General features: G+C 46.9%; 1 protein-coding gene across 2 annotated transcripts in view; it reads left to right on the forward strand.

Annotated features, from left to right (window-relative positions):
• YTHDF1 (YTH N6-methyladenosine RNA binding protein 1) overlaps nt 1-14,446 on the forward strand; it is a 33,708-nt gene that overhangs the window by 9,277 nt on the left and 9,985 nt on the right. For both annotated transcript variants that reach the window (XM_040438846.1, XM_040438847.1), the window contains exon 4: nt 91-1,632. In XM_040438846.1, the coding sequence (XP_040294780.1) occupies nt 91-1,632 (1,542 nt within the window). The remainder of the gene's footprint in view (nt 1-90; nt 1,633-14,446) is intronic.

The following is a 14,446-nucleotide window of genomic DNA, read 5'->3' on the forward strand; positions in this document are numbered from 1 at the left end:
TTTAAGTGTCTTATATTTATATCCTTTTGCGCTGATCTTTTCAGCGGGCTAAACGGTTCTAATTTTCTACATTTTCTTTTTTCCTGACAGAGTAACAGCTACCCTTCAATGACAGACCCATACCTCTCCAGCTATTATCCACCATCTATCTTCCCGTACTCCCTGAGTGAAGCACCATGGTCCACTGGTGGGGATCCTCCCATCCCATATCTTACCCCATATGGACAACTCAGCAACGGAGACCATCACTTCATGCATGATGCAGTGTTTGGACAACCAGGGGGTCTGGGGAATAACATCTACCAACATCGCTTCAACTTTTTCCCTGAAAACCCTGCTTTTTCCGCTTGGGGCACCAGCGGCTCTCAGGGTCAGCAGACTCAAAACTCTGCCTATGGAGGCAGCTACAGCTACCCTCCCAGCTCCTTGGGTGGGACAATTGTGGATGGACAGACCGGGTTTCATAATGAGACTCTAAATAAAGCACCCGGCATGAACAGCATTGAGCAGGGCATGGTGGGGCTTAAGATAGGCAGCAACGTGACTGCATCAGCAGTGAAGACGGTTGGTTCTGTGGTGAACAGCGTAGGAATGCCAAGTGCTCTCTCTGGCAATGGTGGCAACAGTATAAGCATGCCACCTTCCAAGCCGACCTCATGGGCAGCCATAGCCAGCAAACCTGCCAAACCACAGCCTAAAACGAAAACTAAACCAGTGACCATCATTGGTGGGGCACTGCCTCCACCACCCATCAAACATAACATGGACATTGGCACCTGGGACAATAAGGGTCCTGTCACCAAGCCCCCAATGCCTCCGCAGATCCCATCTCCTCAGTCCATCCCTCAGCCCCAACCCCAACAGCAGCTGCTGCAACCAATCCCAGCTCAACCGCCGCCTCTGTCCCAAGCCCCTTACCAAAATCCCCCAGCGCCACCACAGCAGCAGCAAGCCCCGCAGAACCGCTGGGTGGCCCCCCGTAACAGGAACGCTGCCTATGGGCAAGGTGGGGGCCCTGATGGTAATCCCTTGGGTGGAGCTCCCCCTCATGCTGTCCCTGGTAGTGACTCCCATCCAGTGTTGGAGAAGCTTAAAGCCTCTCACAGCTACAACCCCAAGGACTTTGACTGGAATCTGAAAAACGGCCGAGTGTTTATCATCAAGAGTTATTCAGAGGACGATATTCACCGTTCCATCAAGTACTCTATCTGGTGTAGCACAGAGCATGGCAATAAGCGACTGGACAGCGCTTTCCGCTCCATGAACGGCAAAGGCCCCGTCTACCTGCTCTTCAGCGTCAACGGCAGTGGACATTTCTGTGGTGTGGCCGAGATGCGGTCACCTGTCGATTACGGCACCAGTGCCGGTGTCTGGTCACAGGACAAGTGGAAGGGCAAGTTTGATGTCAAGTGGCTCTTTGTCAAGGACGTCCCCAACAACCAGCTGAGGCATATCCGTCTGGAGAACAACGACAATAAACCGGTCACAAACTCCCGAGACACGCAGGAGGTGCCCTTAGAAAAAGCAAAACTAGTGCTTAAAATCATTGCCACTTACAAGCACACGACCTCCATCTTTGATGACTTTTCTCATTATGAGAAGCGCCAGGAGGAGGAAGAGGTCGTGCGCAAGGTAATACGCCAGACTTGTTAACCCTTCTGACCTTACCGTGTAGCCGATGGTTTTGTCATTATTGTTTAACCATGAAATGTTTCTAATGCAATTTCTATTTCAGTCCCTCACCGTTTTCTAGAGTTCTTCCTGCAGTCATTAAATGGAATCTTGCAAATGCATATTTGTGCTGATCACATCCAACTTTTACAGCTGCAGGGTTGTCGCAGTGTATCAAAATACTTTCTGGTACAAGGCTTTGTCAGTTGGACATGATTAGGACAAGATGAAAAGGGTTTTCATTCACTGACAGCAAACATGAAATGTGTGGATTATTCGAAGACTGTATAAAAAAGAAAGTTGTGGAAATTCATACAAGTATATGGTCATCAGGAATTTATTCCCTTTTAATGGGCTGCAGTACAAGGATCAGAGTGTAATGCTAGTGAAATCAAGACTCCTATTTAGTTTTCTAGGTACTCCTTTATAACACTAGATCCTTATGGAAACCAAATACTGTATCATTGGTTGCACTTTAGAGCAGTAACAGGCAACATAAGAAACCATTAGCTAACCAGCCCCCTATTGTTGACCCCCACTTTCATGTGCAGTGGACTGTTCCTCCGCTATCGGTGCCTTTCATTCCAGCTGGAAGAGACCACTTCACACTGATATCAGGGGGTCTGACTTTGATTGACTTTTTGTTCTGATTTTGCTATAAATACCAATTCTTATAAAACCCCTGCAGTGATTGGTGCGTGAAGTCACTAACACAGGGCTTGACAAATTTCCTTGGAATCTAGGAGCCAGCTAAAAAAGTTAGGAGCCAGGCGGAGCCGCATCATAAAATCTATATTGCGATATAATTTTAAGCATATGTGATATATATCGAGATATATTGTTTTCTATATTGGGGGGGGGGGGGGGGGTGTTTAAACGTTTTTTTTACTTTTTATTTAATAACTATTAGCTTCCTTAAGGGCTAGAACCCTTGTCATATTCACCCTAATAGAGCTATATTAGGGTGAATAGGACTTTACACTCTCCCTGCTGCCCTGTGCTTTGTGCACACAACAGCAGGGAGCTGACCATGGCAGCCAGCCTAATGTGCCCCCCAGCCTCTGATCAGCCCCCCAGCCTCTCCCTCTTATCAGCCCCCTCTGGTAACAAACCCACCCCCCCTCCCTCCCCAGTATTAATCATTGGTGGCAGTGGCCACAGGGTCCCCCTCCTCCCCCCCATCATAGGTGGCAGTGGGCAGTTCCGATCGCAGTTCCAGCAGTGTAATGCTGGGGTTCCGATCGGTTACCATGGCAGCCAGGACGCTACTGAAGTCCTGGCTGCCATGGTATGTTAGTGAGCAGCATTATACTCACGTGCGCCGTGATCGCCGGGAGCTCCTTCTTCTCATAGGTCTGTGCGGCGCATTGCTAATGCTATAAGCATTAGCAATGAGCCGCACAGACAGAACGGGCGGCCACGGTGCACGTGAGTATAATGCTGCTCACTAACATACCATGGCAGCCAGGACTTCGGTTACCATGGCAGCCAGGAGTCACGCTACTGATCGGAGCCCCAGCATTACACTGCTGGGACTCCGATTGGAACTGCCCACTGCCACCAATGCAGACAAACATTCCCGGCACCTGACCTCTGACAGGACGCTGTGATCCGCGCGATTAACCCCTCAACTGAGTTATCGCGCGGGTCACAGCGTGCAGTCATAGGGGCCGGGATATGGCCGGCACATTGGTATTCAGGCCTTCACTGGTGGCGCAGTGGCCACAGTCCCTCCCCTCCTCCTCCTACTCTGTTCTTATTGGTGGTCAGCGGCAGCCGCGCACAGTGGGGAGGGAGGGACTCCTCTCCTTCTCCACTGTGTGGGCTCAGGAAACCATGGTGCACGCCGAGAGCGCATCATTGAAAACGGGCTGACAAATACCCAAGCGCCAGGACCAAATTCCTGGTCGCCATGGCGACCCGGTGCCTGGGATTTGTCGAGCAGTAACATCCCTTAACCCCTTAAGGACTCAGCCCTATTTCACCTTAAGGACTTGGCCATTTTTTGCAAATCTGACCAGTGTCACTTTAACTGCTGATAACTTTAAAACGCTTTGACTTACCCAGGCTGTTCTGAGACAGTTTTTTCGTCACATATTGTACTTCCTGACACTGCTAAAATTGGGTAAAAAAAAATCATTTTTATTTATAAAAAAAATACCAAATTTACCAAAACTTTTTTAAAAATTGCAAATTTCCAAGTTTCAATTTCTCTACTTCTATAATGCATAGTAATACTTCCAAAAATAGTTATTACTTTACATTCCCCATATGTCTACTTCATGTTTGGATCATTTTGGGAATTATATTTTATTTTTTGGGGATGTTACAAGGCTTAGAAGTTTAGAAGCAAATCTTGAAATTTTTCAGAAATTTTCAAAAACCCAATTTTTAGGGACCAGTTCAGGTCTGAAGTCACTTTGCGAGGCTTACATAATAACCACCCAAAAATGACCCCATTCTAGAAACTACACCCCTCAAGGTATTCAAAACTGATTTTACAAACGTCATTAACCCTTTAGGTGTTCCACAAGAATTAATGGAAAATAGAGATTTTCCATTTTAATATTTTTTTTCCAGTTACAAATCAAGGGTTAACAGCCAAACCAAACTCAATATTTATGGCCCTGATTCTGTAGTTTACAGAAACACCCCATATGTGGTCATAAACTACTGTACGGGCACACGGCAGGGCGCAGAAGGAAAGGAATGCCATACGGTTTTTGGAAGGCAGATTTTGCTGGATTGTTTTTTTTTTTTTTTACACCATGTCCCATTTGAAGCCCCCTTGATGCACCCCTACAGTAGAAACTCCAAAAAAGTGGCCCCATTTTAGAAACTACCGTATAGGGTGTCAGTTTTGTTAGTACTAGTTTAGGGTACATATGATTTTTGGTTGCTCTATATTACACTTTTTGTGATGCAAGATAACAAGAAATAGCTGTTTTGGCACCGGTTTTATTTTTTGTTATTCACAACATTCATCTGACAGGTTAGATCATGTGATATTTTTATAGACCAGGTTGTCACGGATGCGGAGATACCTAATATGTATACTTTTTTTTTTATTTATGTAAGTTTTACACAATGATTTCTTTTTTGAAGCCAAAAAAAATCATGTTTTAGTGTTTCCATAGTCCGAGAGCCATAATTTTTTTCAGTTTTTGGGCGATTACCTTGGGGTAGGGTATGATTTTTGTGGGATGAGATGACTGTTTTATTGGCACTATTTTGGGGTGCGTGTGACTTTTTGATCGCTTGCTATTACACTTTTTGTGATGTAAGGTGACAAAAAATGGTATATTTAGCAGTTTTTATTTTTTACGGTGTTCATCTGAGGGGTTAGGTCATGTGATATTTTTATAGAGCTGGTCGATACGGATGCAGCGATACCTAATTTGTATACTTTTTTTTTTATTTATGTAAGTTTTACACTTTCATTTTTGAAAGAAAAAAATAATAATCATGTTTGTCTCCATATTCTGAGAGCCATAGTTTTTTTTTTCTAATTTTTTGCGGGATGAGACGACTGTTTGGTACTATTTTGGCGTACATACGACTTTTTTGATCACTTTTATTACCTTTTTTTTTTTTGAAGTAAGTTGAGCAAAATTTCAATTTAATTTCATAGTTTTTATTTTTTATGGCGTTCACCGTGTGGGAAATGTAACATGACCGTTTTATAGATCGGATCGTTACGGACGCGGTGATATATAACGTGTAGGGAATTGTATTTTTTTAATCAGGGATAAATGTTTTTTGTATTTTTACCCAGACCCACTTGGTTCTTGAAGATCCAGTGGGTCTGATGTCTGTATATATAGTGTACTGCACTGTATTTCACTCACACTTTGTCTGAACAAATCTCTGCCTTTAGCACAGATCTGTTCAGCACCATGGACAGCATGATGCCTGAGAAGGCGTCCTGTTGCCATGGGAACCTTCCCCGTCTGCCACAACTGAGGAGATGGAGGAGGGCTCCCTCCCTCTGTCACCCCATCCTGCCCGGGGGCTGCAAAGGCACAGCAGCCCCCCGATGGGAGAGGGAGGGAGCTCACTCCCTCTTCACCTCTTCCATACATTGATCCCTACGGACCGCGGCATGGAAGGGGTTATAACGGCGGACATCTGCACAGATGTCTGCCGTTTGAATCGGAGAGATCGCGCACCCGCCTCCCGCACTGCCTGCAGGCACAAAAACACAGAGGGCTGCAGGGATCCGTATGTTCGTTCCGCAAAATGCTGACCATAGACCTATCGAAGTCAATGGGTCTGCAGAAAAACTCGGTCGGCACCTAGGCCGCATCCATATTTTACGGAGCCACAGTTTGCAGACAGCAAAATGGACACGGTCATGTATGTGAGGCCTTATAAAAATTCCAGAATAAACATATCCAGTTGATATGAGAATGTGGGTTAGGATATATCTGAATGAGGGATTTGCGTTTGTTCAATCGCATCAGTGCGCTGGGATCTCCACTGATCATGAGAAGGAAGGTGCCCAGTTCCCAGTAGGAATGTGGCTGTGCATTTGTGACTCCATTAAATGACATCCTCTCCTGCCTGATCCATTAATGTATGTTATAAGACACACGTGTGATATTTGCGAAGGTATGAACGTTCATAACCCATTGAGTATCATACATGGGTCCCATACTAATTGAAGGGGTTGTGCAAAGTTAAGAAGTGATCCCCTATCCATTCTCTTTGAGACCACTGGAAATAGCCAAACGCTGTACTCTGCTATTTCTGGCTATCCTATAGAGATTGAATGGGATGGCAGTGTACATGCCGGACCTACAGCTCCATCAGATAGGGAAAATGAGGACCCCCCCCCATTCTCTGGATAGGTGGAGGTCCCAGCGGTTGAACCCTCCGTTATCCCCTATCCTGGGGATATCTTCAAAACCTGGCACTAACCCCTTTTGATGTGACCAGTACATGATCTGATGGAAAAATATGCCTGGACAATCCCTTTAAAGTGAATGAGAACTAACGAAGAAGAACTTGTGTGGCAGTTGCTCAGTTGCACGCCCTTATCCTCCGCTCTGCTTGGGCTCCGCTGGCTGAGTTCAAAATTTTTAGCACGAAGCTCCTGAAAGGTCCCTGTAAATGTTCTTTAGGACAAGGTGTCTCTTAGGGCTGGGCGATATGGCCTAAAGTCTATATCGCGATATACACTGCTCAAAAAAATAAAGGGAACACAAAAATAACACATCCTAGATCTGAATTAATTTAATATTCTTCTGAAATACTTTGTTCTTTACATAGTTGAATGTGCTGACAACAAAATCACACAAAAAATAAACAAATGGAAATCAAATTTTTCAACCCATGGAGGTCTGGATTTGGAGTCACACTCAAAATTAAAGTGGAAAAACACACTACAGGCTGATCCAACTTTGATGTAATGTCCTTAAAACAAGTCAAAATGAGGCTCAGTAGTGTGTGTGGCCTCCACGTGCCTGTATGACCTCCCTACAACGCCTGTGCATGCTCCTGATGAGGTGGCGGACGGTCTCCTGAGGGATCTCCTCCCAGAACTGGACTAAAGCATCTGCCAACTCCTGGACAGTCTGTGGTGCAACGTGATGTTGGTGGATAGAGCGAGACATGATGTCCCAGATGTGCTCAATTGGATTCAGGTCTGGGGAACGGGCGGGCCAGTCCATAGCATCAATGCCTTCGTCTTGCAGGAACTTCTGACACACTCCAGCCACATGAGGTCTAGCATTGTCTTGCATTAGGAGGAACCCAGGGCCAACCGCACCAGCATATGGTCTCACGAGGGGTCTGAGGATCTCATCTCGGTACCTAATGGCAGTCAGGCTACCTCTGGCGAGCACATGGAGGGCTGTGCGGCCCTCCAAAGAAATGCCACCCCACACCATTACTGACCCAATGCCAAACCGGTCATGCTGGAGGATGTTGCAGGCAGCAGAACGTTCTCCACGGCGTCTCAAGACTCTGTCACGTCTGTCACATGTGCTCAGTGTGAACCTGCTTTCATCTGTGAAGAGCACAGGGCGCCAGTGGCGAATTTGCCAATCTTGGTGTTCTTTGGCAAATGCCAAACGTCCTGCACGGTGTTGGGCTGTAAGCACAACCCCCACCTGTGGACGTCGGGCCCTCATATCACCCTCATGGAGTCTGTTTCTGACCGTTTGAGCAGACACATGCACATTTGTGGCCTGCTGGAGGTCATTTTGCAGGGCTCTGGCAGTGCTCCTCCTGTTCCTCCTTGCACAAAGGCGGAGGTAGCGGTCCTGCTGCTGGGTTGTTGCCCTCCTACGGCCTCCTCCACGTCTCCTGATGTACTGGCCTGTCTCCTGGTAGCGCCTCCATGCTCTGGACACTACGCTGACAGACACAGCAAACCTTCTTGCCACAGCTCGCATTGATGTGCCATCCTGGATAAGCTGCACTACCTGAGCCACTTGTGTGGGTTGTAGACTCCGTCTCATGCTACCACTAGAGTGAAAGCACCGCCAGCATTCAAAAGTGACCAAAACATCAGCCAGGAAGCATAGGAACTGAGAAGTGATCTGTGGTCACCACCTGCAGAACCACTCCTTTATTGGGGGTGTCTTGCTAATTGCCTATAATTTCCACCTGTTGTCTATCCCATTTGCACAACAGCATGTGAAATTGTCACTCAGTGTTGCTTCCTAAGTTGACAGTTTGATTTCACAGAAGTGTGATTGACTTGGAGTTACATTGTGTTGTTTAAGTGTTCCCTTTATTTTTTTGAGCAGTGTATTTTCTTCTGTGTGTATACAAATTACATTGCCACCATCATCGATGTCCCCAAGCCAGCGCCATCAACCCCATGCCATTGCCACCATCATCGATGTCCCCCAGCCAGCGCCATCAGCCCCATGCCATAGCCACCCACCCCCCGGTAGATTCGGGTCCCTGCTAATATACTTACCTTTCCGGTAGGGTGCTCGGCTGGCTGATGGAGTCCGCAGGAGACGGACCGCGTCTTCTTCCCAGCATGCACGGGGAGGGACCTGACGTCACACACAGCGTCAGCCAGCGCGCTGACGTGGTGTGCACACAAGGCCCTGGCCATGAAAAGGCACAACACAGTGCAGAGTTGGGAGGCCACGGAGCGGTGAGTGAGAAGCTTCTTCAATTCACTACCGCTCTGTGGTCATCTATCCTGTTGCCCAGACTTCTCATGGTGCAGTGTCCATTACGTCCACAGTATGTATTGGAAATACTCTGCACATTGCAACCTATCACATCAGCTGTTATATTGTTTGCTACTGGATGCTATGGGTGACAGTGTTCATAAATCTACCCCACAGAAACCAGTAATCTGCAGCTGCATCCCCCCCCGGTCTTTTTTTTATTCACTTTTATCACAGCAGACACGGGAAGGAGGGAGAGGATACCTTTACCCCTCAGGCAGCATTCACACAGTGAAGCTGGAAAATCCACAGTGTAATACAATACCAGCTAAATTGATAAGATTATCAGAATCTCATCTACATTGATCTGTGGTGTGGATTTGGAAATCTGCAGTATCTCAGTGGTTTGTGTGGGGTTTCAGTGCAGATTAAACCCTTCAAAATGCATAACAAATTAGATCTGGGCAAATCCTTGATGAAATCCGTGAGTAAAAATCCACACACAAACAGCATAAACTACACCGTCATATGTATGCACCCTTAAAAGATATATTTCTGTAGATTTATAGAGGAAAGAATTGAGTATGCTGTAGAGCAGGGGTGCACGACCTTTTTTTTGGTTGGGGTCTACATTGTCAGACTGAAGGAATCCCAAGGGCCGAAAATAAAAGTTAAAGGTGTATTACCAACAGAAATATTGTATTTATGGCATATTGTACATATATAGATATGTCTGTCCAGGATTCCCATCTAATGGGAGAATGCATGAAAAGTACGTGTGAGCAGCCACAGGAGATACACAAACATGCCTGTCACCAGATGGTTGGGGGCTGCGCAGAATAGTACTGAGGGCTGCATGTGGCCCCCGGGCAGCAGGTTGTGCACCTCTGCTGTAGACTGCCCCTCTGTGCCAAAATAAAGAAACACTCTGCACAAGCAGCATCCGTTCTAGCAGACTAGCATCATCCTGCTTTTGCAAAGATGGACATTTATCTGAATTGGCAGAATGCTTGGCCGGCCATGGCTTCCCCTGGCAAAATCAGATGCTTGACTAGGGTGTCTGGAACAGGGCCTAATGCAATAAGCTGATGCCCTGGCGGCTACATGTTGAAAGGTCTTGTCTCAGAAGAGACAAGACTTCTTCCTTCCATAGCCCCATAAGACGAATATGCCTGATAGTGATAGGTGCTAGGTCGAGTCCCAGAAACTGAAGGCAGGACAGGTTTACTGTACACTGCATGGTAGGAGCTGGGGCAGTCATCCCTATATCACACCGCACGCACAAGTGTAATGGATCCTGTACCTGTGTGAGCAGGACTAGGTAAGGACAGGTTTACTGTACACTAGGGATCGACCGATATTAATTTTTAAGGGCCGATACCGATAAATTGTCAACTTTCAGGCCGATAGCCGATAATTTATACCGATATTCTGGGTATTTTTATTTTTGAGGAAAAAAAAAATTTCCTACACAAATCTGCTGAAAATTAATGTTTATTGTTAACGTGTATTATTTTATTTTTTTTGTAAATCTTTTTCATTTATACTTAATATTTTTTTTTTTTTTTTTACTAACTTTTAGCCCCCTTAGGGACTAGAACCCTTGTCCCATTCACCCTGATAGATCTCTATCAGAGTGAATAGGATCTCGCACTCTCCCTGCTGCCCTGTGCTCTGTGCACACAGCAGCATGGAGCTGACTATGGCAGCCAGGGCTTCAATAGCGTCCTGGCTGCCATGGTAACCGATCGGAGCCCCAGGCTTACACTGCTGGGGCTCCGATCGGAGGAGCAGGGGAGAGGGGATCCTGTGGCCACTGCCACCAATGATTAGAACTGGGGGGGGGGGGGCGCACTGCGCCACCAAGGTTTTTACTATGGGGGTGGGGGGCGCACTGCGCCACCAATGACTAATACTAGGGGGCTTGAGGGGGGGGGGGGGCGCACTGCGCCACCAATGTTTTTACTATTGGGGTGGGGGGCGCACTGCTTGAGGGGGGGGGGGGGGGGGCGCACTGCGCCACCAATGAAGATACCTCTCTTTCACATACAGGAGGCGGGAGCTGGCTGCAGAATCACATAGCCGGCTCCCGACCTCTATGAGCGGTAGCTGCGATCCGCGGCACCTAAGAGGTTAACTACCGCGGACCGCAGCTGCCGTTCATAGAGGTCGGGAGCCGGCTATGTGATTCTGCACCCAGCTCCCGCCTCCTGTATGTGAATTAATGAAAGACTCATCTTCATTGGTGGCGCAGCGGCCACAGCCCCTCCCCTCCTCTTGTCTTCCGTCCTGTCATTGGAGGCAGCGGCAGCAGCATCACAGGGGGAGGAGACACTGCTTCCTTCTCCCCTGTGCTGCGGAGGGAACACAGAACGCGCTGAGAGCAGCGCGTTCTGTGTTCCCAATACGTTATCGGTATATCGGCAAAATAGATACCGATAACGTTCAAAATCCTCTATCGGCCGATAATATCGGCCAAACCGATAATCGGTCGATCCCTACTGTACACTGCATGGTAGGAGCTGGGGCAGTCATCCCTATATCACACCGCAGGCACAAGTGTAATGGATCCTGTACCTGTGTGAGCAGGACTAGGTAAGGACAGGTTTACTGTACACTGCATGGTAGGAGCCGGGGCAGTCATCCCTATATCACACTGCACGCACAAGTGTAATGGATCCTGTACCTGTGTGAGCAGGACTAGGTAAGGACAGGTTTACTGTACACTGCATGGTAGGAGCCGTATGAAGCACATTAAGGGTATATGCACACTGCATATAACGTGCAGGTTTCTCCATGAAAATCAGTACCGTAATACACTACCAACTAATTTTAGATGAGATTTTCAAAATCTTATCTACATGATGAAAAAAATTGACCTGTGGTGCAGATTTTGAAATCCACAACACGTTAGTTGTGGTACGAAAGCGCATAAAAAAAATTCACATCCGTTACACTGCCGTGTGCATATACCCTATGAGTATATTTACTTTCATTAAAGGGGCCAATGTCATAAACAGCACCCCCCAACCCCCCCCCCCCAGGACCCTAACACAGAATATACTTACGCCGCTCCTGGTCCCCGCATTGGCGCTCCTGCTTCATCCTGTACATGGATGAAAACATCCGGTGTAGGGGGGGGGGGGGGGGGGGGGGGGAGTAGCCAATGGCGGGTGGGGACGGGCATGAGCCTCCCTATCATCGCGCGTGTCCAGCAGCGACGGATCCGGAGAATTCCAGCAGGCTGTACTTTGCCGAAATTAAAACTGGAGGTGTGAAAGTAGACGAACTAAGGTATACGTATTTATCTTTACGTACTGGAGAGTAAATTAGTTTTTTATATGAAATTTATTACCTTGAATTACAAATAGAGGGAGAATTAGAATTTTATACTTATTGAAGCGATTAGTACCGGAGGACCAGGAAGCGGTGAAGGCTCAGTACTCGCTGCTTCCTGGTCCTCGGCTGTGCAGTGGCTGCACACAGCGTGAGGGTGCTCTGTGACCTCACGCTGTGCGCGCCAGTTCACAGCACAGCCGACAGCAGGAGGAAGAAGACCGCGGGCACTGAGGAGCGGCAGCGTGCGGGAGAGGTAAGTGGGTTTTTTATTTTATAAAACATAAGGGCAATATGGGGCTCTTATCTGAGGTCTGATTGGGGTCTGATTGGGGTCTGAGCTGAGGACTGATAGGTGGTCTAACCTGAGGTCTAATTAAAAATATTTTTTTCTTATTGTCCTCCTCTAAGACCTAGGTGTGTCTTTTAGGGCGAAAAATACGGTACATAACATGGAAAAGTAAGTTATCCCGATCTTGTTTTAGTCCCATATACAAGCAGAATCTGTGCTACAACAAAAAAATATATAAAATATATTCACTTTTTGGAATGCAGTGTTTTGAAAAGATGAGAAAACTTGGACATTTAGACACCAGAGTCCTTGGTTGCAATGAGGTAAAGATTGTCAGTAGGGTTGTAGCGGGTATTGAATTATTGATACCCAATCTATACTTTTATCCCGGTATCAGTGTCAGAGAACATGGCGCACGCTCAGCAGCACAGGGGAGGAGTCTCCCTCCCCCCAGTGCCGCTGCTGCCGCCAATAAGAGGAGAGGGGGCCGGAGGAGGGGAGGGGCTGTGGCCACTGCGCCACCAATGATAACTCACCCATTAATACAAATATAGGCGGCGGGTGCCGGCTATGCTATTCTGCTGCCGTCACCCGCCTCCTGTATTTGTATTAAAAAGTTACTCATCTTCATTGGTGGTGCAGTGTACCGCCCCCCCCCCCTTCCCCCAGTACTAAAAACATTGGTGGCGCAGTGCGCACCCCCTAGTATTAGTCGTTGGTGGCAGTGGCCACAGGGTCCCCTCCTCCTCCTCATTGGTGGCAGTGGCAGCTTCTGATCAGAGCCCCAGCAGTGAAGTCGCGGGGCTCTGATCGGTTACCATGGCAGCCAGGGCGCTACTGAAGCCCTGGCAATCTCCCTGCTGCTGTGTGTACTATGCACAGCGCAGCAGGGAGAGTGTAATATCCTATTCACACTAATGGAGCTCTATTAGGGTGAATAGGACAAGGGATGAAAAGATCTCGGGTTCCAGCCCCTAAGGGGGCTAATAGTTGTTAAATAAAAAGTAAAAAAACAAACACACCAAAATATTAAGTATAAATCACCCCCTTTCCCAATTTTACATATAAAATATATAAACAATAAATATATTACATATCGCCACGCCCAAAAAAGTGCGAACTATTAAAATGTAAAAAATATCTCCTTTGTGGTGAATGACATAACAGAAAAAGAATAATAATCTGCGCAATTCGCCATTTTTTTATTCACCTCGTTTCCCCAAAAGATAGGATCGGACTGTTCGAGTATGGGCCGGACGTTCCATAAAATGCGGAATGCACATGACCTTTTTCCTGTCTTATTTTTTTCGCGTGGTATCGAGTATCGCAATACTTTTTTATGGTATCGAAATAAAATCAAAATTTTGGTATTGCAACAACCCTAGTAGTCAGTGGAATATAAAACTCCTCCCTAACGACATCTCTGACGACAGATAATCTCCCCAAGAACAAAGGGATAGGACATGTTCCAATCCTTATCCTTTCTTCTATTGGGGGAGGGGGGGCCCTCATTCGCATTAATTAGATGGTCAGACTGAGATCTCCATATTTCTGAGCTTGATAAAGACCACAAGGTCAAAACGTTGCTGTGTTAGGTGCAATAAAATAAGGAAAAGAACAAGTTCTATTGGAGTGCCGTGGCTTTATATAATTTTCTTCCATATTTCTGTGGTTATGTGCATCATCGGGAGGTGTCTCCTTGCAATTTTGAGCTGTCTCCAAGGAGAAAAATAGCAAGATCATATTTATTGCTTAGCTTAAACCCTTTGTGCCCCATGATTGATGCCGGTCATTTAACCTCCTCGGATGCTGTGGTCAGTATGGTTAGACTGGGGGGGAATTCGGATGCCATGAAGGTGCTGTCATAGCGAGCTGCCTGAAAAGCCATACCCGAGGTACAGTCTATGAAAATCCTGTTCAGGGTCCATTCACACGTCCGTAAGTGTTTTGCGGATCCGCACATCACAGACACTATAATAGAAAATGCCTTTTCTGGTCCGCAATTGCGGAC

The sequence above is a fragment of the Bufo bufo genome, chromosome 6, assembly GCF_905171765.1.
Source record: "Bufo bufo chromosome 6, aBufBuf1.1, whole genome shotgun sequence".
Taxonomy (NCBI): Eukaryota; Metazoa; Chordata; class Amphibia; order Anura; family Bufonidae; genus Bufo; species Bufo bufo.